Source organism: Acomys minous (genome assembly GCF_964271855.1).
Source record: "Acomys minous genome assembly, chromosome: 6".
Lineage (NCBI taxonomy): Eukaryota > Metazoa > Chordata > Mammalia > Rodentia > Muridae > Acomys > Acomys minous.
This window is the reverse complement of record NC_140487.1, coordinates 67827379-67854043: the sequence shown is the minus strand read 5'-3', so window position 1 is coordinate 67854043 and position 26665 is coordinate 67827379. Positions and strand designations below refer to the sequence as shown.

At 42.8% G+C, this 26665-nt stretch overlaps 2 protein-coding genes across 5 annotated transcripts in view; one reads left to right on the top strand and one right to left on the bottom strand.

Moving 5' to 3' along the window:
• Positions 1–840: 840 nt before the first annotated feature.
• Positions 841–8654, top strand: NDUFB2 (NADH:ubiquinone oxidoreductase subunit B2). 2 transcript variants are annotated; one of them, XM_084785232.1, is made up of 4 exons: positions 841–1012; positions 5493–5637; positions 7148–7247; positions 8558–8654. In XM_084785232.1, the coding sequence occupies exons 1-3, from the start codon at positions 915–917 to the stop codon at positions 7223–7225; spliced, it is 321 nt and encodes a 106-aa protein (XP_084641358.1). In that variant the 5' UTR covers positions 841–914; the 3' UTR covers positions 7226–7247; positions 8558–8654. The 2 variants fall into 2 exon arrangements, with proteins under 2 accessions (XP_084641358.1, XP_084641357.1); XM_084785231.1 differs by having other exon boundaries at positions 7148–7251.
• Positions 8655–18847: 10193 nt separating this feature from the next.
• BRAF (B-Raf proto-oncogene, serine/threonine kinase) overlaps positions 18848–26665 on the bottom strand; it is a 109743-nt gene continuing 101925 nt past the window's right edge. For 2 of the 3 annotated variants that reach the window (XM_084785216.1, XM_084785218.1), the window contains 3 exons: positions 24040–24174; positions 22901–23054; positions 18848–19065 (listed from right to left, as the gene is read on the bottom strand). In XM_084785216.1, the coding sequence (XP_084641342.1) occupies positions 19043–19065; positions 22901–23054; positions 24040–24174 (312 nt within the window). In that variant the 3' untranslated portion in view covers positions 18848–19042. Of the gene's footprint in view, positions 19066–22853; positions 23055–24039; positions 24175–26665 lie in introns of all 3 variants that reach the window. The other variant, XM_084785217.1, reaches the window with a different exon arrangement.

Sequence of the window (26665 nt, the reverse complement as noted above, 5' to 3'; positions counted from 1 at the left end):
AATTTTTGTCTTGTTTTGTTTTGTTTTTTTGAGACAGAATAGCCTTGGCTATCATGGACTCACTTTGTAATCAGGCTGGCCTCGAACTCACAGCGATCCACCTTTCTCTGCCTCCTGAGTTCTGGGATTACAGGCATGCGCCACCAAGCTCGGTGTTGAGTTTTGGGGATAAGCGTGAAAGTTCATGTTCCCCTGCCGGCAAAGGGAGGAGACTGCATCTGTGCATCTATGTGCCTCTTACGCATAGTTCAAAATGTGCTTGCATTTGTGCTACAGAGCCCACCGAGAACAGTAAGACAGGTCAGTTCTCAGATTTGTTGCCATCTTGGTGGTCCCTGGTTTTAACCGGACTGCCCTCGTCATGTCCTTGCCTATTACAACAACAGTAACGCCCAAGAGACAAAACTAAGAGCTCCGTGCTGGCTAATGGTCAAGGCATTAGGAACCTTCACCCATATTCCTGGCCCTACTTATTCCGAGTACGTAAGGTTGGGTTCCTCGGGTGACTCTGACGCCACGGGGCCACGAACTAAGATTGAACATTCTGGCTGCCGGTTAGTCAGGTTTCAGATCAGTGCTGAAACAATGTTAGGACACATGGCATTCATTGTTCAGAGAGAACTTAGGCCATTAACGCGGTGCCCCCAGTGGCAGGAACAAGCATGAAGGCACCGCCTACAGGAGCACCTAGCCAGGCTGCGTCACAGGACAGCCCGATGTCCTCCCGAAAGACGGCTTCTCAGCGCTTCGGTTTGTCCGAAACCTCCAAGGTCTGCCAAGCGGCCCAAGCTTGTCCCTTCCGGCCTACCAACGACCCAGGAAGAGACGCGCGACGCAGTGACGTCACAGGCGGGCCACGGGGAAGTGACGTACAGGATTGGGAGAGCTGGGGAACCGCTCTCTGCGCAGCTAGTATGTCTGCGCTGACCCGGCTGGCACCTTTCGGTCGCGTCGGAGGCCGTCTGCTCCGGCGTTGCCGCGCGCGGGCGGCTGGAGACGGTGGAGTCCGTCAGTGAGTATCGGGTGGGAACGAGGGCTCGGCCGGGTTGAACAGCCAGCGCTGCTGTCCGGACGCCGTCACCTTGAGGCAGGCGCCGGGTGTGTGCGTGAGGATTTCGCTGCCGCCGGAGGCATGCTGGGTATTGTAGTCCGCCTGGACCAAGACTGTGGCTTTAGCGGGGCCGGTGGGGCGGAGGAGATGGGATGGCGCAGGAATGCGGGAGAGAAGCGTGACTAGGATCAGAGTGATAAGAATCCAGCTGTGCACACACCCTACGCCTGAACCTTTCCGTGCAGCTGGCGTGTGGAACCCCGGAGCGCGTGGAGACGGGCTCTGAGACTCAGATGGGGCAGGACAGGGAGTGAGGGACTGTGTGCCTTGGAGGATTGAGGATTTCCCCTGACAGTCCTGGGAAGCCATGGGAGACCCTAAGGCAGTAAGGTAGTTAGTCTGTTATTTTACTTTTAGAAATTGACACCTTCCCCACCCCCCTTTTTGAGCCTCACTATGCAGCTTCGACTAGCCTGGAACCATAGAGATCCGCCTGCCTTTGCCTCTGGAGTGCTGGGATTAAAAGATGTGCCCCAACTCTGGTGCTTAAATTTGTCACTTTAAATCCTAGGTTGGATGCTGTTTCATATTAATTTTCCCTTTCTCCACTGGAGATTTTGAAGACTCAGGATCTTATTTTGTTCAACTTTTTTTTTTTTTTTAACTGAGTTCTTCTATCCCGGCAGGTTTTTATCCCTCGAGAATTCTTTTGAGGTCTTAATTCTCTTACCCTCTTAAGGATGCCTCCATCTAGTCTCTCTGTAAACCTTTCGCTTGCATTTCCCTTAGCCCCAACTGGGGAAGTGCTTTACTATTGGCTAAGTCCCATGCCCTTGGTTTGGATTTTTGGGCCACAAAAGGTCCAGCCGAGATAGAGTTCGAGTGCAAACCTACCTGAGGTTTGGACTCCAGTAACATGTTCTAGCTTCTTTCCAGTTGGTTTATTCACCGTTTTGTTATGGGGCTGCAGCTTGATTCAGAGGTCTGATGAGTAGCCGGGCTTTCCTAGCTGTTGCATAAGATCCCCGTGAGTGCCAGCTTCAGTACTTGCTCCCAGGCATGCGTGCTTGCTTGAAAAATGACTTTTTATTTATTTCATTTAGCATCATATGTTATTTATTTTAATTGGAAATTTCCTCAGGGTATCTAGTTTGCCACAGTGTATTTAGCCTGGTTTGTAGCATGACATCTAAGTATTTGTTGAAGTTTTTTCTTTTTCTCTTTTTTTTTTTTGAGACAGGCTTTCTCTGTGTCACCTTGGCTGGCCTTGAACTCACTCTGTAGACCAGGCTGGCCTCGAACTCACAAAGATCTGCCTGCCCCTGCCCCTGCCCCTGCCTCTGCCTCTGCCTCTGCCTCTGCCTCCCAAAGTGCTGGGATTAAAAGCTGTGTGCCAGTATGGCCTAGCTGCAGTTAGGTCTTGAGTAGTAATTGTTAAATACAGTTTGGCACATGAGGAAATTACAGAAGCAGTTCTGTTAAGTTCTTTAAGTTGTGACACCTGGCAGAGTGGCTGAAAGTGAGAGGTGAGCAAGTGCTGTGGTTCCAGCACTGGGGAGGGTTCTGCAGGTATTGCGGGTTTGAGGCCAGCCTGGGCTACACTGGGAGATCCTGTCCATAAAAGAATAGAGCATGGTGATAGTCCTCCTTTGACCTCAGCCTTCAAGGACAGAAGGATGATGAGTTCCTGGCCAGCTTGAGCTCAGTAGTGAGTTCAAGGACAGCCTGGGCCTCATGGCAAGAGGAGACCTCATTAAAAATCTCCTTTCCAGCTGGGTGGTGGTGGCGCTTGCCTGTAATCCCAGCACTTGGGAGGCAGAGGCAGGTGGGTTGCTGTGAGTTTGAAGCCATCCTGGTGTACAAAGAGAGTCCAAGATAGCCAGAGCTACACAGAGAAACCCTGTCTCAAACAACAAACAACAACAAATCTCTCGGGCTAGAGAGATGGCTCAGGTGGGGACTGGAGAGATGGCTCAGAGGTTAAGAGCACTGGCTGCACTTCCAAAGGTCCTGAGTTCAATTCCCAGCAACCACATGGTGGCTCACAACCGTACATAATGTGATCTGGTGCCCTCTTCTGGTGTGCAGGCACACATGCGAGCAGAATACGGTATAAATACCAAATAAATCTTAAAAAAAAAAAAAAACAACTCCTCTCAACACCATTGATAATGGGCATTTCATTCAGAGCCTTCCAAATGAACAGCTCTATAGGTAGGGTAAATATTTACACAAAAATAGATCTTTATCACCAAGATTGTTTTAGGCTGATTGGAATTTCTTTTTTCCCCTCCTTTTCAAAGACTTAATTATTTATTGCTTATACAGCAGTATGCCTGCAGGCCAGAAGAGGGCACCAGATCTCTTTATAGATGGTTGTGAGCCACCCTGTGGTTGCTGGGAATTGAACTCAGGACCTTTGGAAGACCAGCCAGTGCTCTTAACCTCTGAGCCATCTCTCCAGCCCCCAGCTGACTGGAATTTCAATGAAGAGTTATGTTTTTGTGTCAGTGGGGACCAAACCCATGTTCGTCAAGCATGGTGCCACTGTGCTACATACACCCCGCGCATAAGAGTTAACCTCTGGTTCATAAAATGAACCCCCTCTCCCCCCAAAGTATTAATGTTATTTGCTTGTAGGAAGCATTCTTGGGCCTTGTAATCAAAATACATGTGTCTATATTTGTAAACCAGTAATTCACAGCATGTCTTCATAAAGTTGTGAAAATTAAAATAACAGGCAATGATCATAAAGTCCAGTGTGGTACCTGCACATGGTGAATACTCAATAAATACCTGCCAGCCGTGGTGTCCCGGAATGGGAGAGAATAATAAAAATAGTCCCAGTTTATCAGCACCCATCAGGGCTGAAGGGTGGCTCAGTGGGTGAGAACTGAGCTTGGATCTAGCACCCAGAGGAACAGCTGGGAGCTGCTGCCTGCACACACTGCCCCAATGCTGGAGCGGGGAGTCAGGAGGGTCACTGGGCCTCGCCAGCCACCGTCCCAGAGCCAGGTTCTGTGGGAGATCCTAGCTCAAGGGCATGAGGTAGAGAGTGGTAGAGAAAGACTTGCATTCTGCTAGGAGAAAAAGAGGGGCAGGTAGGGAAAGGCCATAGGAATATTGCTGTTTTCAAATTCTACAGGAACCTGCATTTCTGTTATTCTGGGCTGAAATTGTAGATCATACTCTATTCTATTTATTTTTGTTTTTTTTGAGACTTGGTTTCCCTATGTAGCCTTGGCTGTCCTGGACTCCACTTTGTAGACCAGGCCACCCTGGAACTCACGGAGATCTGCCTGTCTCTGCCTCCCTGAGTGCTGGGATTTTACAGGTGTGTGCCACCATGCTCAGCTATAGACTATCTTTTATATGGGCACACTCTAAATTTTTATATCTGACTCTGTGCATTAGCATATGGCTTGCTGCTGAATAGTCGTAGAAATACCTTCATTAAGTATACATTACATCATTTAAGTTAGAGCCCACCTATACCTATACTTATCAGAGTCCCAATTGAATTAAGTATAGCCTTTATGGGTTGTGTGCCACAATTTGCCAATAAATGCCTAACTGACACCCAGCTGGTTTTATTTAGTCTTGTTGCAGCTTCTTTGCTTTGTTCAGAGGTATTAGGTTTGTTTTTTAAAGATTTATTTATTTACTTTATATATATGAGTGCTCTATCTGCATGTACACCTGCAGGCCAGAAGAGGTCATCAGATCTCATTATAGATGGTTGTGAGCCGCCATGTGGTTGCTGGGAACTCAGGACCTCTGGAGGAGCAGACAGTGCTCTTAACTGCTGAGCCATCTCTCCAGCCCACTGAGGTATGAGTTTTAAAAAAGATATTCCCAAGTTCACTTTCCCATATGATAATTTTTTCCTCTTCTCCCTGGGATAAGGTCTCATATAGCCCAAGCTGACCTTGAGCTTTCTTTGTAGCTGATGCTAAATTGATCCTCCTGCCTCTACTCTCCAAATGCTGGATTACAGGCCTGTGCTACAGTGCTTGGATTCTACATGATGGTCTTTGGATAAAGATACACATTGTGTTTGAAGTACATAACTAAACAGAACAAAAATAATTCTGATTTTCTTTTGCAGGCAGGGTAAGCTAATGAGTTACTACTTGAAGATCACAGTTCTTGAAACAAAACTTTTGGGGCAGCACCCCATAATCATTACTGATATTTCTGGTGCAGAATGGTGACCGTTCACTAAATGAAACCATACATTGGCCTCTTGTTAATTCAGCCAGTTTTCCTGCCCCTGGGTTTAAAGCTAAATGGAAAACCCAGCATGTAAAGGAAGTGGGAGCCCACCAGCCTGTGTTGAGATGTGCTAGCTTCGGTTTTAAGGATGCTACTGAAAGTGGAGATGACTTCCCACTCTGAAAATGGAGTAAGAATCTGTTTTCCGTGTTGCCTTGTCTCCTAGTGCTGGCAGTGATGTGCATATTCAGCCTCGGTACAGGGAGTTTCCCCAGCTTACCCGGTCCCAGGTGATCCAGGGCGAGTTCTTAAGCTCACTCATGTGGTTCTGGATTCTCTGGCGCTTTTGGCATGACTCGGATGCTGTGCTGGTAAGTATGGGAGAATGGCTCTGGTACTTCTTTGAGAGCCGGGGAGAAGAGATGCCAGGATAGTTTGGCTTGCGTTTGGAGGCTTTTTTGTTCACGTGTCCCCTTTAACACCAAACTGTCCTATCACCTAATAAAACATGTTTCTTTGGACCTGTTTACATGACTGCATTTCGGGGGGAGGGGGGGAGGTCTGTGCTTAGTGGTTCCTGTTAGGTTACCATGTGGGGAAAGGTGACTAGAAAGAATTCTGTTACGATTGGTGAGTTACGTTATTGGCAGTCGTGGGCTAAATTTTTCCCTTCACTTTCATGTTTGAGTCAGGCATTATGTAGCTCAGGCTTTCCTCACTTTTCATGTAGCTAGGACTGGCCCTTAACTCCCAATTCTCCCCTCCCTGCCTTCTAAGCACTAGGCAGATACCATCACACCAGCATTGAACGCTTGTAAATACTTAAACATCCTCTAGTCTATCCAGAGGCCAGATTTGGGTGTAGAAGTTAATTTTGTCTTGAGAAGGGGAATTATTGGTGGCTTTCTGTTAATTCTATTACTTGTCACATTTACAGAAACTCTTATTTTCTAAGAAATTATATCCTTAAGACATTGAAATCTTGAGGTTGGCGGTTGAGCATGTGCCTAACAAGAATGAGTCTACTGGGCCAGGTGTGGTGGCGCACGTTTTAATCCCAGCACTCGGGGAGGCAGAGGCAGGCGGATTTTTGAGTTCGAGGCCAGCCTGGTCTACACAGTGAGTTCAGGACAGCCAAGGCTACATAGAGAACCCTGTCTCAACCCTCCTCCCCCTCCCCCCCAAAAAAAAGGAAAAGAAAAGAAAAGAAAAAAGAAAAACCAAGCTCGGTTAAGCCTGACCAGCTGAGTTCCTGCCTGGACGTCATGTGGTGGGGAAGGTGTGCTGTGGCATGTAGGCAAGCATGCACACACATGATAAGGTCCAGAGCTGTTAAGGTGCACGGCTTCTGTCCTCTTAGCACTGCCTGGTGCCCTTGGTCGGAGGAAGGGGCTGCTTGGCTGCACATTTCTTGCTGGGAGGATCTGTATTCCATCATATTAAGCTGTAGGCAGTAGACGGTAATTACAGCAAGGCAGGTCTCTAGGTCAGGATTGAGGAGGCTGCCTTCACTTGAGGCCCCCAAATCTCACAGAAGCAGTGAAGGGCTTTTTTTAAAAACTTTTTTTTTTTTTTGGCCAGGACAGTGAAATGTTGCAGAGAGGAGGGGTTTGTATGATATCTGTTGCTCCACCTCTTTCTACACTCCATCATAAACATATTCAGTGGCTTAAGCTGCTACCTCTAAAAAATTCGTGTATTGAGTAGAGCAAAGTAAAGTGGGCTGAGCCACTGACTGGGTAAGGGATGGTGAGTGGTCAGGCGATGTGTGACAGGTGCTGGCTGTAGTAATTGTCTTTCAATATTTATTTTGAAACTTAATTAGCTACATTTATGAGTATGGACTCTTGACTCTGTTTTCTTTTGATTGGTTGTCACCAGGGTCACTTTCCATATCCAGATCCTTCACAGTGGACAGATGAAGAATTGGGGATCCCTCCTGATGATGAGGAGGACTGAGGATAAACTCAGCTCTGCACAAGTAGGTATGCCCGAAAGTCTTCTTTTAAAAAGATTTTTATGTGCATTGATGTTTTCCCTGCATCTGTGTCTATATGAGGGTGCCGGATCCTCTGGAACTGGAGTACAGACAGTTATGAGCTACTATGTCGCTGCTGGGAATTGAACCCAGGTCTTCTGAAAGAGTAGCCAGTGAGTGCTCTTAGCTGCTGAGCCTTCTCTCCAGCCCCTAAGCTCTTGTTTTTTGTCTGACTTGAATTACACTCTTGATGGCCTTAACCAAGCATATTCTATCAGCATGAAGCACACCCTCCATTTCTGTCTAACCATTTTCACATTGGCTAGCCTGTGCCTCTTTTATTACTTTCTTTTTATTGTATATTAAAAGCAAAGTTTTTGTTTTTGAGACAGGGTTTCTCTGTGTAGCCTTGGCTGCCCTGAACTCGCTTTGTAGACCAGGCTGGCTTTGAACTCACAGCAATCCGCCTGCCTCTGCCTCCCAAGTTAAAAATAAAGTATTTTTAAAGTTAGGCTACAGTTTTTGGGTGCTTTCCACCCATAGAATAAACATAGGTAAATTCTGCTCAGGTAGGGGCCTGTGTCCAGTTGCCAGCACAAAGTAAAGTGCAACAGAACAGAAAAGCCAGACTTGGTCTATTCCTGTAATTCCAGCACTGAGGAGGTGGAGGCAACACTACAGAGTTGGGGCTAGCCTCAGCTAGATAAGACCCTGCCTCAAAAATTACCTGGGTGGTGCAGCAGCCACCAGGAGGCAGAGGCAGGCAGATCTCTGAGCTTGAGGCCAGCCTGGTCTTACAGAGTGAGTTCCCAGACAGCCAGGACTACACAGAGAACCCCTCTCAAAAAACAAAACCAAGCCACGCGTGGTGATGCATGTCTTTAATCCCAGCACTTGGGAGGCAGAGGCAGGCGGATCGCTGTGGGTTCAAGGCCAGCCTGGTCTACAAAGCGAGTCTAGGACAGCCAAGGCTACATAGAGAGACCCTGTCTCAAAAAACAACGACAAAACAAAACCAACCAACCAACCAACCAAAAAAAACCAACCAAAAAAACCAGTCTCTGCTCGTTCCTGAACTGCAGTGGTGAGTTACAGTTAGAGTTTATGACATGTAGCTGCAAAAGCATGCCCAACTCTCACTGTTCAAAGGGGAAGATGGAATGAACACTTTAATGGCTAGAGTAGAAAAGGTGATTTTGCTTTTCTGAAAGCTATTCAGCTCAGAAAATGCTTAAATTGGATAAATAATATTACAGATTTGGACTAGTAAATGTAATGATTCTTAAAACTTACCTACTTTTCTTTTCCCACAGGAGCAGAGTGAGATGTTCCAAGAAATCACAGACTTCATATTTAAAGTTGTAAATTAAAGTGGCTTGCCAAAAATGAGGAACTGTGCTTTGTTTCTGATGACCACTGTCCTCCATTTCCTATTCTCTAACTGCTTGCTAGTCTAAGTGCCCATTCAGCTGACCCTCGTGGGTCTCCTGTGATGTAGGTAGGTGTTCTTTCCCTGAGGCTACCAAGGAACAAGGACTGCTTCTTGCTTAGCATCACACACTGGTGAGTGGTTAGGGTATGTGACTCCAAAGCTTATGCATAACTAAGTACCATCTCGCCTACTTAGCTTAGGCCTTCGGTGCACGTGTGTTGATGGGTGATATGACCATACAGCTGCTGCAGCCTGCCTGTTGCCCTAGAGGTCAGGGGTCAGGAGAGTCCATTATTTCCATCTCTTGTAGACATTTTTATGGCCTCTAGTAGGACTCAAACCATGCCTGATTTCTTAGGAAGGGGGAGAAGGATAACATTTTCTACTTTTTCCAAATTTTTCCCCAGGGTACTCTTCCAGCTTCTGTGGCATCCCCAGAGAAAAGTCTGTTGTAATGTAGCTTGAGGACTTAACTACTCAGTCGTTTTTTGACCACTTTTGCCTTGGGAGTACAGTGCCAAGATTGATTAGAGCTGGGGGTCAGGGGGTGCACACCTGTAATTTTAGTCTAGTGGAGGGCGAGGCCAGAGGATTGCTGGAGACAGCCTGGAATACAGAGACCTAGCTCAAAATCACAGACAAAAGGATTTTGTTTTTAGAGGACTTTTAGAAGAAGGAGCAGCAAGTGGTAAGTCAGTAACCACGAGATTTTCTCCATGTGGAAGAGTAGCTGATGTGCTAAGGAAGTGGCTTAGGATTCCCACTGCTGTGAAGAGACACCACCACCAAGGCTTTCGTTGGGGCTGGCTTACAGTTTCAGAGGCTTAACTCATTATCATGGTGGGAAGCACGGCAGCATGCAGGCAGCCATGGGTGCTGCAGAGGGAGCTAAGAGTTCATTTTCACCTGAAGGCAGCAAGAGACTGCCTCATTCAGTGTAGCTTGGGCATAGGAGACCTCAAAGGCCATCCCCATGAGACACACTTCCTCTAACAAGGCCACACCTCCTAGTTAGTGCCACTCCCTATGGGCAAGCATTCAAACACAGGAGTTTAGGAACAAGATGACTGACTGAGGTTGAAGGTTCTGTTTGAGAGAGGCTAGGGCTACATGGTAATGGTTATAAGCTTGGGTTTGGCATTTAAGTATCCCTGACCAACTTGTGGCAGGCTGTAAGCTGGAGTACGGTAGGGTTTCCTGTAACACATTTAACTACTAACTTGCCTTTCTTCAGTTGCCACAGCGATCACAGTAGCAGCAGAAGCTAAAACAAGTGAACACCTGCTTTCTTCACTGGCACCTAGAGCCGTCCCAGCTACAGCACTGGGAGCACTTCCATGGGGCTTTGTGTTCACATCTGTGTGTGGGTGAGCTGGCTTAATCAATACAAAAAGGCCTTAAAAAATTAAAGACCAACAGAGTGCCATAACTCATAGGTCGAGAACTATTACTTTCATTTTTTAATTAAAATTTTTATTCACTTTATATCCTGACTGGAGCCTCCCACCTCTTCCATCTTCCCTGCCTCACACCCCCCAGCCCCCACTTTCCCTGTCGTCTGACCCCAGCCTCTCAAGTCTCATTTGGACTGCCTGCATCCTCTTCCTCTGTGGCCTGGCAAGCCGCTGCTGCCGCCCCACCAGGGGGAAGTGATCAACTAGTGGGTCCCAGAGTCCCTGTCAGAGGCAGCCCCTGCTCCCCATACTACGGTACCCTAAGGAGACTTGTTTTGTTTTTTGAGCAGGGTTTTTGTGTAGGCCAGGCTGGTCTCAAACTCACAAAGATCTATCTGCCTTTGCCTCTCCGATGCTGGGATTAAAGGTGTGAGCCACCACCGCCCGACTTGAGAACCGCTTTTCTAAATAGAAGCAATTACTTTTTTGGACTAATAACTTTAGAACAACTCATCTAAGGCTTGTGGCCACCCTGGGATCCTGGTATGACTTTCCACAGGGAAGCCCCACTAGCCCCCGAAAATTGTCTGAACAAGATGGCTTTTCTGCTTTCCTTTACCATCTTGCTATCTACAGGATACATGTATGTACTCTGAAGGAAATGTCAGTAGCCCAAGCTGGTGTGCTGACCTACCTCAGTGCCTTCTGTCATGGCTAGTGCCTTCCTTACCTGGTTGATGAACACAGCAAATGCAGGTGGAGCAGTGTCTAAGCATCCTCTTCTAGCTGTACTCACTGTTGGGAGTCACCCTAGGCTTCCTTACAGCAATCGTGTGGATGGTTTCACTGCACCACTGTTCTGTACTCATCTTGGGTTCTGGTCGCATAGACTCCTTCAGAGTTTCATGCGATGAGGGCTCTCTTTTTAATGACTCTCTACTCATGAGTTTGGGAGATTATATATAACCCAAGCAGTAAGGTATGATCACAGTCTGTTCAGAAGAGCTGGCTGGTAGAGTTCTTTGTGAAAGCATTTTGAAATACAAGTAAAACATCCATAATCCAGAGACAAATTTTATGGAAAACTTCCATGTATGATACATTGAAAAGTAAAGCAGCAATAGCTCTTGTAATTAAAAATGGTCACTTAGAAAATGAACTTGTAAATATAGACTTTTTTTTTTTCATCTGAGAAAGCTATGGTTCAGAGAATACTAAGTTCTGACAGCATCTTTAGGTTGGAGAGGCACATAAATGGAATAGTCAGAAAGGGATCCCTCAGGCCTGTGCCCTCCTGCCAATTTTTCTGTCCCTTCATACTATTCTCATAGGGTTTCCAGGTATGGAGCTTTAAGCCATCTTTTTTCTGGAAATTGTTTGGTAGTGTGATATATTTTGTCTGAAGATATTTCAGGTGCTTTTCAAAATAAAGGAGATTCTGAACTAAATGCATAAAGCCAATGGGGTAATCAGCACTGAAAACTACAAGCTCAGTTTCAGATGTATTTGTGGACAAAATCTGCTAATATAAAAAGTGTGCGATTGCAAGTTGTGCCACAAAGCTGTTTTTCCCCCCTTAAGGGGGAAAACAAAACAGTTCTGAGATGATTTCTACACATCAACTTGCTTTAAAATTTTAAATTAGACTTTCAACTGTGTGGTTACACTGAGAAGTCACTTTAAACAAAGATGCCTAAGGTCACAATGCTGCTAAATATTTGAGGGTCTTCACTGAAACTTGATTAAAAAAAAAAAAAAAGGCTATTACAAGCTGGCTAGACCATGCAGGAATCTGGCCAACTTTAACTTCTACCCGTCAAGCAGCATTCAAAATTATTTAACTAAGTGCATTTTAGCCTGGAAATGACTGTCAACAGCCAGTTGACTACTATTATTGGATTTCAGTGCTAGAAAAATAATCTTAAGGTTTCTCCATGCAGTCAATCTTTATTATAGCAGTATTCGCATATTCACATCAATTACATAGCACTTTTTGGGGGCCTTTTTTATAATACAGAGTTTTTAAATAACTTTACACAGAAATAAATTTCTTCAATTTGATTTTCAGCTATCTTTTTTTATTTAATTCTCCATGCTTTCTATCCAAACTGAACAATATTTTCCATTATACAAATTTACATGAGAAAAACTCCAAAGTACAAATGAAGGGACCTGAGCAGGAAAGAACTAAAGAATTAAGAAGTAGGTATGGGGAAGGAAAAAAAAATTCAAGCAAACATTGAGAAATAAGGGATAAGAGGGAGACATCATCCATTTGATTGAAAATAAATGTTTTTTTCTTATGAATTGAAAAATAAGCTTTAAAAATAGTTACTCCATTATAATTTTTGCAAAGCAGGTATAGAGAGGTCTGTGGATAATGAAAAAGTCCCCATCTTTGCACTGGGCACACGCTAGACTCCATGAGAACCTTCTCAGTGCTGAGTGGAACTGCAGTGACACAAGCCCAGACCGTTGGCAGTTAGAGACGAGAGGAATGTGTGTGAGTTGCCGCAGGTGCAGGTGCTGAACAGGAGCCGTAACTCACTGCAGTTCAAACATGAAGCATTTCCCTCCCCTCTCCCTTATTGGAGACTTGTCCTCAGACCAAGAAGGACATATGACCTTTGAGGGTGCGGCTTGGCAGATGGCTAGAGTTGTCTCTTTTTTCCTGGTCTAAAGCCAAAGAATGGTCTGTTTAACAGAATCCAAGAGACACGATGAATGGTGAAGTCCGTCCCCTGATCGGTTGGCTGTATGTGTCTCAGGAGAGGCAAGTGCTGTAGAAGCAAAGGATCAGCAGAACACCCAACAATGGGAGCACTGTCACTTCTGTTACTGGGACACAGTCCTTCAAATAAGGTGACGTGGAAGCCAAACCAAAACTGTATTGTGGAATAGCCAAGGAAATGACCCAGCAAAAAGTGTTTTCAAATAAAGGAAGAGTACAGCACACACACACATCCCTGGTATGTAAACTAATACAACACGAAGATAAATAAGACACCAAGGCTAGCCACTTATATTGGTAAATAACATGAATAAAAAGGCATATGTTCACTTAGCTGGTTTTAGTCAGCAATGGAACATACATAAATGTATTAGAAAGGAATGATTAAAAAAAAGTTCACAGCTTAGAACAAGAAGCACACTTATTGCACGCTTACATCACACTTCAGGTGATTACAGTTCTTCTTCCACCCTTAGTCTTTCCCTAAGCCCTAGATTTAAGTGTCACCCTACCTTACTTTGGTCCACTTTCCTCCATTTGTGCCTAGTCTATGAGCTTTGCTGGCTTGTGCTAGTTTGCAGTTTCTTCCTATGTAACTCACAGCCCAGCCAAACACACATGGGTTCAAAAGTCTCAAAATAACAGTGATTTTCAAGGCAAAAGTAGGACTAAGTAACTCACTGATAACCCACATTCCAGCCCTGTAAACACACCCTTCACACGCTTCCTGCCTGTCTCCCCTGTGTACGCCGTGGATGGAATCCGCCATCGTGGCAGGTGGGAAATGCACCCAGCCTGCCAGGATAAGCAAATGATTTGCACAAAACACTTTTTGATACTAACAAGAATAAATATACTTCAGTTCCATTTTCAAAGAGCACTTCAATCTACAGAATTCTTTACAAAAAATGCACCACAAAAAACAAAAACGAAAACCCACACTGGTTGTTGTCCTCATGCACAACTGGTTATATCACTGCAATTAGTCAAAACAGCTAAATTAACGTAAAGAGTTTAGTGATACTGACTAATTAATAAAAGGGACAGCTGGAATTGTGGAGGTCGAAATAAAGGACCCACCTTTATCACTTTAGTAAGGTGTCCGTGTGTGTGTGTGTGTGTGTGTGTCCGTGTGTCCGTGTGTGTGTGTCCGTGTGTCCGTGTGTGTGTTTTAACTGCTAATATTTTACATACTGGGGAATGTGGCTTAGTGCTAGAACCCTTCCTAGTGCATACAAGGCCCTTGATGCAACCCCAGTGAAAAGGAAAAAAAAATAAAATAAAAATGAGGACTTCAGATTCTACCCTAAAAGTACCTCATAAGAACTGTTAATTTTTCCTTTCAAAATATGAAAAATTAGGACTAAATTTCAATTTAAATATCTCTGCCCAAATGGAAGTGGAAGTAGGTTATCCAAAACTATTAAAGTTATTATCCAGTGAGCTGATATACCATCTTCAGCTTTACCAGAGCTGGTGATGTGGAGCCCATTTCAGTCTCTTTCAGCATCAGTAATTCATCTCCATGTCTGAGTGAAAACAACTCAAGGACATACAGGGGGAAAGCACATGAGTTTCTTATGAGGAAAGAAGATGCAGTCAGAGCAGCATGGAGTGTCCAGCTTACACACACTGGCCAGGTGTTTCACTATTCCTCTGTCCCTCTACAAAATACAATTCAGAGACAGTCCTCTGTCTGCCACTCTGCACCAGAGCAGTCAGTAGCACTAGCCAATTTCATCTGCAAACAGGTCTTGGGAGGCAAGTTTACACTTCAAGCTCTAAAAACTCAGTGTCTAGGTTGGCAGCATTTCTCTGGAAACAAATCAAACTTACAATTTGTTTTTTCTCACTGAGCTAAAAATTGATTGCTGCCCAGCACACACTACTTCAAAACTAAACTACAGCAGTATCTCAAATGTCATTTTGTATAAAAGTTCCATGCATTGAAGAGCCTATGGGAGTAGAAAAAGTTTCTCTAGAAATGTCACTGAACTGTATTTTCAATCTAGTTGCTCTATGTGGTAAATATTTCTGGCTATGCTAGGGATTATGTGCTTTAAAAAAATAATTTTGTTCACTGAAAATTTACCATTTTCTTATTTTTTTAAATGTGATTTTGGCTATAAACTCTTCAGTGCATTTATCTTCGCAGTCTAAATTGCACTCTAAAAAATATTATCACAGCTAAGTTAAACCAGACTGGCCGTTCTCTTCATAATCACTGATTTCTGCTAAAATGTTAGCTTTTTTTTTTATTGCATCATGAAGGCACAGTAAGATAATTTGGCAAATGGTCAAGGTATTTTCCTAGAGCCTCCCTACACTGTTTCACTCCTGTAAGCTACTTGCTGTTCCTACTCACAGGGAACTTTCTATCTCTGGCTACGGTTTTAAAAACAGCTGATTAGTTGCCATGTGCTGGTCAAGGTGCTGATATTCTAGCACTAACAATGCCAACCTGGACAAAGAAGAGAATCTGAGCAAAAAAGGGCATCCGCCTACCCTCTTAGCTGGGCAGTCTCTTTAGATGAGTATCTGTGCGTGTGACAAAGCTGTGGCCAACTCACTATGAAGGTGTACTGTTTTGCCTAACCTACTACTGAAAAGTAGAATTATATCATGGTTAGCAAAGTGTTACCATAATTATTTAACTTCATGCGACCCACTTAGGTTAAGATTTGAAATATATTATAAACAGACTCTGGCACCAATTCCAGTAACAGATACTCCGAGCTACACCTTTAAAATTTTTAAACAGTATCACTGCTTAAATGTATAATGCCCTTTAGGACAAAATGAGTGCTCCACTACAGGTACACAGAAAAACTAAAATCTTACATCTTCATGTACTAGAGCTCCTGACTTTTCATACTTTAAAATAAATAACTATTCATTACCTCATTCTGAGGAGGTAGTTTTTTTGAAGAGGTCACCTGAACCCTGAACTGTGTTTCCAACTAAAGCTAGATGCTGAAGTTTGCAAGAGGCTAGGAGGGGGGTGTACAGTGGGGACAGGTGAGCCCCGAAGAGGGACAAACAGCAGCTCTGACAGTGCCTGACAAATACAAGACATCATGTAATAGAAGGAGTGGAGCTGCACCAAGACAGGGAGTATTTACAAGGTTTCTGGTTGACAGTGCTGAAGTCTTGAATTATGTCTTTTACACACTGCTTTCTCCCGTACTAGTGTAAATCCAGCACACAGTTTATACTGGACTATCTTTTAGGATGCCTCATTATGCCCTTCTCGACCTCAAATATAGTTAGAGACGGGCTGCCCAGGAACCAGAATCTGACAGTCACACAGAATCTTCCTTGAAGACACAGAAGTATGAATGATCACATTGGATATTCTATTCACAAATTCCTTCTATAAACTACATTTTGAGGCTAATTATATCTCAGGGGAAAAAGTCTGAGTCCTGTAGCTTAATGGTGAGAAAGACCATCAGGAGTGCTACATATTTAAAAACAATTCTATAGAGTTGCTCTCAAACCTTTTAAAGACTTCACTCCAAACCAAACCAAAACAGATGTGAGGAGGCACTGCAACCACTTCATGGACCGACAGCTACAGCCTTACAGGATGAGCGAAGCAGCCACATGCTGTCTATACAGTTATTCATAAAGTGCTCGGCACAGACAAATGACAAATTCCTTGTATTTTCTTAGGAGCTCAACAAGATTATCTGCAGCCTAAACATAAAAAAATAAAGGAAAAAAAAAACCACAAAGAAAATATTTTTATGTTGTTTGTAAACGATAAGAAAAACTATTTGATAGAAAATAAGGAGGGTTTAAATATTAATTTCTAGTTCTTATGTTCTCTATTAAAAAAAAAAATCTCTCAACACCCTGAGCCTGGTTTCTGGGCACAGCTCCATTTACTGTATGACCTCCTTTCCTTTCCACACGAGAGCAACCTGTCCTAGAGTGAGGGAAGGAGGAAGTCTGTCCCTGTGCATCTTGCCTAGACCACTCCCGTGCTAAGCTTTCCTCCGCCAGCGCTGGCCCCATCCTTCAGCGCTGAGCATGCCTCAAAGCTTCACCTTCTCAGCAGGGCCTACATGTGCACCCGCAGGCAAAGCCTAGCTCTTTCTAGCTGTAAAACAAACAGCCATGTTTAAAAGCATTTAAAAGATAACAGTGCCTTTCATGTGGCACATCATACACAGGGGCCATTTTTTATATTAAGCATGAATCATTTTCAGCTTCTAAAAATTTTAAGACATTGTTCTACTAAGACTTCAAAGCACACTGCTGCTAACTGATTGATAACCAGAATACTTTCCAGCTTAGTAGGAGTTTATAAAAATTTCAGTAAGCATTCCTTTGATGACAGATTAATTTTAAAATTTTAGATAACATAGTATTTTTTTTCAAGTTCTTAGCTATAGTGTAGTTGCTAAGTATATCTCCTTTAATTTGCATTTATAAATCATGATTCAAGATTTCTGGATAAGAGGGGTACTGACCATTAATACATCCAGTCACTTTCTTTGCTAGTATGGTGGTTTTATACTACCTTTAAATAAAGGCCAAGGGAAGCTGTGATTAGGCTATACTTTTGATCTGTGCAAAGACAGGATTTCGGGCTCTATAAAAAACAACCGGTGACAGGCCTCCTACTTTCCTACAACTTCAATGTCCCTAATGGCTCTCTTTCAGACTAGGGAACTCAGCTACCAAATTACCCAACCCTTTGAAGACCAGGCTTGGGGAAAAAAGGGAGGAGGAGAATGCATGGAGACACCACCACTTTTATTTTAGGTTGCATATTATAGGTAAAAGACTAGAAAGAGGATGTAAGATGTAGTGTAGGAGTTAAGTTGGAAGAAACAATGGGATTAGCAAAGACGTTAGTGTGGATCCAGCAAGTACCATTAATTTAAAAAGTATAAATAACTGTCATTATGCTAAGACTCCCCATAATTTTAGGTAGAGAAAAGGATAATAACCATTCTTTAAAAGTTGTTTACAGTTAACACAAAATATAATTTTCAGGATATATATATTCTTGTGGGAAGTATTCATTTATTCCAATTAAACCTGAAAATTATTATTTTTTAAAATAAAAATAGAAGAAACTGAGAAATTAAAACTTGTACCTTACATTTAGATTACACAAATTTGCTGGGCTCAGTGACACAACCTGTAATCCCAGCACTTGGGAGGCAGAGGCAGGCAGACCTCTGTGAGTTTGAGGCCAGCCTGGTCTACAGAGCAAGTCCAGGACAGCCAAGGCTACACAGAGAAACTGATCTGTCTCAAAAATCAAAACAAAACAAAAAAATTACACAAATTTCTCACATTCAAAACTGTCAGTAAGCAGTTTTGTAGGCTCTTAATTAGATGCTGTCCATGGCATTTTATGACCTGGACAAAGCAGCCACATAAGTTTTGGTGACTGGAAGAGCTGAGAGGAAGATAGGAACTGTATTTTCCTGAGAATTTGCTACATTGTGGATGGAACAATCCCCAACCCTCACCGCCATTGCTGGACCCAATGAGAAAAGAAGGCGATGTGTGCCAGCACTGAGCAGCCCAGTGAGCAAGGCAACCCGAGGAGAGAGAGCAGGAGGTGAGGAAGAAGATGCAGCATCCCCTCTTCTCTGCCCCAATGCAGCGTGTCTCCTCACCTCTCACCCTCCACTTAAATTTGAAGAACTTTACTGTGATAACATTTGTTGAGGACCAAGCAAGGGCTATACAAAGGGTATGCTGCATTTACTCCATCCCTCAGAAATTAATGGTGGTGGACAGGGAAAGTGCTCCACAACATAATCCCAGAACAGGCAAGAACGATGCTTGATGACTGAAATTGCCCCATCAGATGACCAGCCACAAACTGATCTGGTGGTTAGAAGGGCAAAGTTGACCGGCAGACTTTCCATAGCAAGTTTCCCAAGCTGCAGCAGCAGATTCTTTCCATCAGGCCTGACCACCAAAAGGGCAGAATTCAGGGTCTCTCCTCTTTCTTCCTGGGAATGGGCAGACTTGTATGCACATGATATTTGTGTTGAAGAAGAAACACGGGCAGCAGAGAATTCTGGTTCCTAAAACATTCTTCCCTCTTTTGTTGAATAGGAAATTCCATTCTGTTCCACACGAGCTTATGCATCGAAAATTTTGTATCTTTAAAAAAAGATTTGAGGAACAGAACTGTGTTTTGATGTTAACAAATTGTATGAACACAAGACTTAAGAAATAAAGAGTAGATGCTGCCATGGTGGAGTGGCTACTTGAAGGCTGCAAATTCTCCTGTAGAGGGAGGATAAGAGCTGATTTTAAAAAGTTATCTCAAAAGAACTTCAAGACAGAAAAGGCTTATTTGAATCTCACTGAAAGGTGACTAGTTATACATACTACAACAAATATATTGTAACACCATTACTAAGTTAAAACCTCAAGTCATTGGAATCTACAAAAGAAACAAGTGTATGTGCATGATACTGATTAACAGGTCAACGCTATCAAGAAAACACCAAGCTGCAGGGACTTTCACAGCTGGGTGTCATGTGGCAGGTCAAATTCATAGCTGTGGCAGGCAGGCCTCAAACACACAGGATCTTCCTACTTTGCTTCCTCAGGACTGGGATTACATGTATGTGCTACCTTGCCTGCCTATACACACATACATACATATATACATTATATATTTGTTGTTGTTGTTGTTTGTTTGTTTGTTTGAGACAGGGTTTCTCTGTGTAGCCCTGGCTATCCTTGAACTCCCTCTGTAGACCAGGCTGGCCTCTGGGATTAAAAGTATGCATTACCACAGCCTTGTGTCATCTTGCCAGGGCGAGATACTTGACTTTTTTCCCCCCTCCTTTGAGACAGGGTTTTTCTGTGGAACAGAGCCCTGGCTGTCCTAGACTGGCTTTATAGAGCAGGCTGGCCTCAAACTCACGGGGATCCATCTGCTTCTACCTCCCACCACATCCAGCGATACCTGACTTTTTAAGAGCTGCGATCATTGCCTTTTTAAATTTTAAACAACATCTTGCTGTATAGATGACCTCAAGTTCATGACCTTTTGCCCCAGACTCCGGAATATTACAACTGATATTTTCTCGTATCCAGGTTGATTTTTGTTAGATTTGGACTGGTTGCTAGGGAATGTTGGCACGTCTTGTGATGCAGCAGATTGCTAATGACTGGCGGACTGAAACCTAAAATTTATGTGGTGAGAAGATTAGCAAGGTGGTCTTGATCTCGCCATCCTCTTGTTTCCCCTTCCTCATACTGGGATTACAGAACTACCATCTCTGTCAGATCTATAATTGACTTTTATTAATTAAGCTTTACTTTCCTAACCTGAATACAACTAACTGGGCTATCTCTTTCCATCAAGGATCCCCCCCCCCTTTTTTTAAAATGATTTTGTTATATGCATTGGTGTTTTGCTCATGTGTAGGTGTCAGATGCCCTGGAGCTGGAGTTACAGAGAGTTGTAAGCTGTCATGTTGCTGCTGGGAATTGAACTCAGGACCTCAGGAAAAGCAGCCAGTGCTCTTAACCCCTGAGTCATCTCTTTGCCCCTCAAGGATTCTTTTTAATGAATAACTTAACCAAGGCACTGTTGAGCCAAAAGACCAAAGAAGGAAGCTGGGCAAAGTGGTCCACACTTGTAATGCCAGCACTTGGCAGTAGTGGCAGGAAAATCTAAAGTTCCAGGCCAGCCTGGGATGCACAGTGATTCTGTTTTACAGATGAACAAGCCGGGGTCCAGAGTGGTCAAGAAACTTGCCCAAAATCACACATCTTAAAATAAAAATTAAAAAGGCCTAGAACAAAACATTAGGGTATAATTCTTTGTGAGAAAAAAAAACTAGAACTCTTAGCTAAACAAACAAAACAAAACAGCAACAATAACAAATTAGTACCACTAACACAGATACACAGAGAGGGGAAGTGACATAGTCCTAGGGTTTCCTATCTCTCTGGATCTATGTTACCTACATATCCCAGTGGGCCAGATGTGAGAGGGGAAGTCAACTACTATGCCACCTGTGGGGGAATGCTTGAGTGTCTATGGGACAGCACATGAGCTTCTGAGTGTCTTGAGAGAGCTTAGAGCAAATGCTGACTAGCTGACAAAGAAAGGAGAAAAGAGGAGGAAAAAAGGAAGGGGGGAATAGTGTGTAAATGAGTCAGATGAAGATGGCACAGTTTGGGCACGGCAGTGCTGAGGAGAAAGACAGTGAATGAGGACAGGAACACGCTAGTAAAACAAGTATGCTGGGAGATTATAGAAAGATCTCTGTTAAAAAAAATCTTCTGTATACTATGTTTCATATGTTTAAAATGTTTGAGTATTCTATTGACCAAGATACTTTGTAAAAAATTTGTTAGGTACATACAACATCACCTACCAATGAATTCATCTTTATGTCATCAAAGATTTAGAAATCATGAGTTTTGCTGGTGTATTGCATTGTTTTATCTCCCCCCCTCATGTCCTCTTCCCATGTAGGTGACCAAACACTATACAAATACCTGTACGTTCTATATAAAGTAATCTACCACTGAGCTATATGCCCAGTTCTAAGTTCTTGGAGACAAGAGTCTTTATGTAGCCCAGGCCTGGCCTGAACTTGTAATCCTCCTAAATCCACTGGACTGGCTTTTAAAAAAAATTATGAGAAATATTCTCTTATATTTAGAATCATGAATCGGTATATAAGATTATGATGACATTCTTAACTTATCCAAAATGATGGACACAAAGTGAGTCATAATAATTAACAGGCATAGTAATTAACAATGCAAGTAAAGAAAGCACTTCAGAAACTTATCCATGGTACTTATAAACTCAATGTCACTAAAGTTTTCCCAATTTTTTGCTTTATTATTTTCAAAGGAGGATGACATGTACACAAATATGATCTGTCTGTTGAGTAACCTTTGCTTTGGGTTATTATTTAAGCATTACCATAAGTCTAAATTGAGTAACTGAATATCAATAGGCTTTAGTAGAGATGGCAGGATATTTTTTAAAAGACCAAAATGATTCCAATTTTCTGCTTTAGATTCTCTCAAGTCACAGGACAATTACACTCCATTACACTCATTTCTATACATACAAAATGTAAACATTAGAAGTACTTCACACTGTGGAATGCATTGGGCACTCATCATGGGTGGGATCTTGCTGGACAAAGACCCCCAGGAAGAAAGTTTATGAGACACAATGGTAAGTGACTGCTGACTGCTATAACAGACATAAAAACGTAAGTAGACCCTGATACATTAACTCAAAAAACCATCACTTGGCTATTTGGCAGCCAGGTATTTAGAAAATCAAACAAACAAACAAACAAACACTCTAAGACCCTCAGAATTTTGTAAAGTTTTCTTTTGGGGAAGGGAGTGAGTGAGAATAAAGAGAATTTGACTTTTATACATATATGACATCTTTAACATAGAAATATCATCTAAGAAGAACCTTAATTTGTACTTTTCCACTGAAAATACAAAGTAAAGTCATTTTACTTATGTCAAATGTACCACTGTGATATTTTTGGCTGCTCACACCCACAATTTATTTTTAAAAATTATGTATTACTTCAGGGAAATAAAAGATTTCCACATTTTCTAAATTTAAAAAGAAACAGCAATAGGAAAATATAAAGGCTAAATAAAACCCAAGATGACTTGGTTCTATTACTGTCAATCCTCACAGCTGACAGGCTGGCCTACTGTGTGTCCCACCTGTGAGCATGCAGAGGAAGGCTTCCTCCAGAGTCCCCAGGACAAGTGGTGGCTAATAACAAGGGCTCCATGAGCAAACGGGGCTTTAACCACTGGAAAGCACAAACTCAGAATAGGAAGGAGAGCCTCCGGAAGAGGCACTAAAAATGTTTAACAGTGCTTGTATATTTTACCACACGGACAATGAAAATTCCATGTTCAGTAAGATTTTTAAAAACGGAAAGCAATTCTTAAGTTTTTAAAGACAAATATTCTTTGGCTCACCTGTAAGTAACAGATATTCTGGTTAATTTAAATATAAGGAAATTGTTTATTTGCTTTTGTTGCTACCTTACTTTAATGCCTCACTCATTTAGTTTGGTTCAGTGGACTGGAAACGCACCATATCCCCCTGCTTGGATGGGTGTTTTCGGAGAAGCACAAGCATACAGACTAAAATCTTCTGTTTGGAAACCAGCCCGATTCAAGGAGGGTTCTGATGCACTGCGGTGAATTTTTGGCAATGAGCGGGCCAGCAGCTCAATAGAGGCGAGGATCTGTAAGAAAGAAGCAAGGGTGGGGAGGGAACAAGATGCTGAATGAGTAAAGTTGCTCACAGTTAATGTCTGCTTGTAGTTTTTTTTTATTTTAGATCACTTGCCAGCCTTGAAATGAATAGTACATAAAAACTTAAAACTAATTACAAACCTGAAACTCTGGATCTAAGGGATCTAATGCCTTCTGTCCTCCCTGGCCATTCCCAAACATGTGCCATGTGCACTCAAGCATACACTCACAAATGGTTTTTTAAGAAGGTCCAAGCTAGGTGTGTACACCTTTAATCCCAGCACTCCCTGAGGCACCATGCAGTTGCTGGGAATTGAACTCAGGGCCTCTGTAAGATCAGACAGTGCTTTTTAGCCTCTGAGCCATCTTTCCAGCCCAGTGAGTTGAATTTTTATAAGTACGCTGTCAGAGGCTAAGGAGTGTAAGACCCTAAAGCACAGTGAGTACGAAACAGAGAATCCAAGTGTGTTAGCTGTATAAAAACAATTGGAAAAAAACGAAATCAACGTCACTCTTCTTCTTAATTTTTTTCATTGTTTACAAACTCAAAAATGCTATTTTTCACTATTTTAAAATATGTTCCAAGATGAAAAAGTTTGAGAACTAGGGCTGAAGAAATGCTCAGTTCCCAGAACCCATACAACGGCTCACAGCTGCTAAAACTCCAATTCCAGGGGGACTTGACTTTTTTCTAGTCTCGGCGGGCACCAGGCACACAAGTGGTGCATATACACACGCAAGTAAAACACCCATACACAACATAATGTAAGATAAAGTAATTCTTTAAAAGTTTGAGAACTGCTGGACAAATGCAAAGACCTGCTGAATAGCTTGTATTTTCAGCCTTCATCAAGTCACCTTCCTGTCTGCTCATCTGGCCTGCAGAACCCCAGCTGGGCCCCACCTCTCCCTCATCGTGCTAAAGCTGCTTAGGAAGGTTGGTTGGTACTTTGGGGTATCATGAGTTTTTCTTACTTGGGGAAAGAGTGGTCTCTCGTCTCTTTTCTTTTTGAGGCACTCTGCCATTAATCTCTTCATGGCTTTTGGACAGTTACTCCGCACCTTACTGAGATCTGGAGATAGGTATCCTCGTCCCACCATAAAAATTATCTGAAGGGAAATAGGCAAATCATACATTCTTATTAATAAACTCAAATATATAAGCAATGAAATTTTAATAAACTGTATACTTATGGCATTCACACTTTCCTGTATGTTCATTAAAGTTTGGTAAGTCAAAATAAAAAAAAGAATGCTAGTATCTGGCTTCCCAATCCATCACTGATTGTAGGGAGCCCATACCAACAAGAAAAAAACTTGTTTTGTGACCCCCTCCCCAAAGCCTGTGGCAAAGCCCTCTAATTAATTAATACTTCCTGTGCTTGTGTCACTCCTTGCCTAGTGGTGTCTCCACTGACAAGGTACATGCTAAGACATGCAGATGAGGGCTGGAGAGATGGCTCAGTGGTTAAGAGCGCTGCCTGCTCTTCCAAAGGTCTTGAGTTCAACTCCCAGCAACCACATGGTGGTTCACAACCATCTATAATGTGATATGATGCCCTCTTCCAGCCTGCAGGTATTATATATACACTGTATATATAATAATAAATAATCTTTAAAAAGCCATATAGATGAGAGCGAACTTGGGCTCCACAGTTGGTAAGTCCTTTGTGCATGTGCAGCAAGGAACAAAACAGTTAAGCACTATCGGCATAAAGTTATTGTGTAATTCAAATACTGATTTCTGTACTCCCCCCTCAATCTGGTTGCAATCCTTGCTCTAAGAATCTCCTGTTTCAATTGTGTAAACACTGCTCCCCAATTGTTCTCTAGTATGCCAACAAAGCAGCTTACAGCCAACCACTGAGCAGGGGCGAGAATAGGGCTGGACGCTGGACTTCCTGCCAGCCAGGGAGGAGGAGTTAGAGGAGGAAGTAAGGAAGTCAGGCATTTGAGGGGTCCAAGAGACATCAGGAGGAGCTGCAGTAGGAAAGCTACAAAGTGCAAGTATCTCTGGGAGGTACACTGGGAGGAAACCAGATTACCTTAGAGGGTTAAGAATAGAGGAATAACTGCTTAGTTATTGTGTTGTGAAGCTTATTATTAAATAAATATGAGTCTCAATTATTTGTGTGATAGCTAGGTAAGAGAGAAACAAACACAGTTTTATAAAAGTAACTAAACAAAGAATGTCACTAGTTAAGCACTTGTGTTGAGGACAGTCTCTTAGGCTATTTAACTACAGCAGCAGCAGCAGCAGCAGTGGCGGCGATGGGCCTTCCAGAAGAAAGGAGGCCAGGACAGTTGAAGCTAAAAATCTCCTGTCTTGGACGGTAATAAGGCTTGTCTTCATTAGAGAGCTAGAGTTTTTCTAAATTCTTTTAAATTTTTGGCTCTTTTGAGGGTAGGCAGAGCTAGGTTAGGAGTATTGCATATCAGGGAAGAGGGGGCCCAAGAGAGAGGATTCTGAGAGAGGCAGATTAGAGGCGAGCATGAAGAATGCAGGTTGACTCCACTCTACACAGGGCTGGCTGATAGGTTTAGAAATGGTCCTATCTGATAGCTATTTCCTGTTTGATGCCAAAATGACTCCCATTTATTAACCTGCAGTAAACTTTATTTTCAATGTAGTCTCTGATACAAGTTAAAGAAAAGACCCTGGAACTTCTCTGGAGCAGCAGTGTAAGTGATCCCTAAGAACGTGGGAAGCACGTAAGGAGGGCTCGGAGTTGAGAAGAGCCTGGGCTGCCATTCACACAGGACAGGAGTTCAGACGCGTCCATGTTCCCAGAAAAGGTATAAGAAGTTTGAAAAACCTCGGACTCTTGGACTATACACATCATCTATTTTGGTATTAGAAAGAATTCTCCAAGGAGTAGGAATTGATCCCATGTTACAGATTAGAACCCAGGGCTCAAAAGCCAAAACCCAAGGGACTTGCCCAAAATAATATATCTACAAAAGTGATAGCAAAGAACTGGGAGAAGACCATGGAACTTTACAAATCTCCTTTTAACATTTCTTCTGCTCTGTTTGTAATGCTTTCCTGTGTTCTCTCCAGCTATCTGAAATCTGGAAAAAGCAAGGCCTAACTGAACTCTAACTTTGCCTGTTCTTTCTTTTTTCTAGATTTCCACATCTAGAAATGATAATGTTCCCTCCACCAACAGCTGTAATGATCATTTACTACCTTATCAGAGTACTAAAATTTGTGAATATGTCTTACCTACATTCTCTAAGGAGACCTGTGGGCCCTGGAAACAAAGGCTTTTTCTATCACATATGTGCTTTTTTTTTTTTTCCCCCTTCCTGAGACAGCGTTTTTCTGTGTAGCCTTGGCTGTTCTGACTCACTTAAGACTTCAGTGATAAAGCCCTTGACCTTCCACTGGTTGCTCACTTCTCTCAGAGAGAACACACTTGTGTTTGACTTTTGCTTATTATATACTCATGGAAGATAAAGCACCTCAAATGCCAAGAAGTAGCTGAGTACAGATTTCTGGGATGCTTCAGATTTTTCATGCTAAACAAAAACTAATTCATAATGAACCATGACCTTAATAAAAGAGCTTAAACCTTGGACTGGCAAGATACGTCAGTGG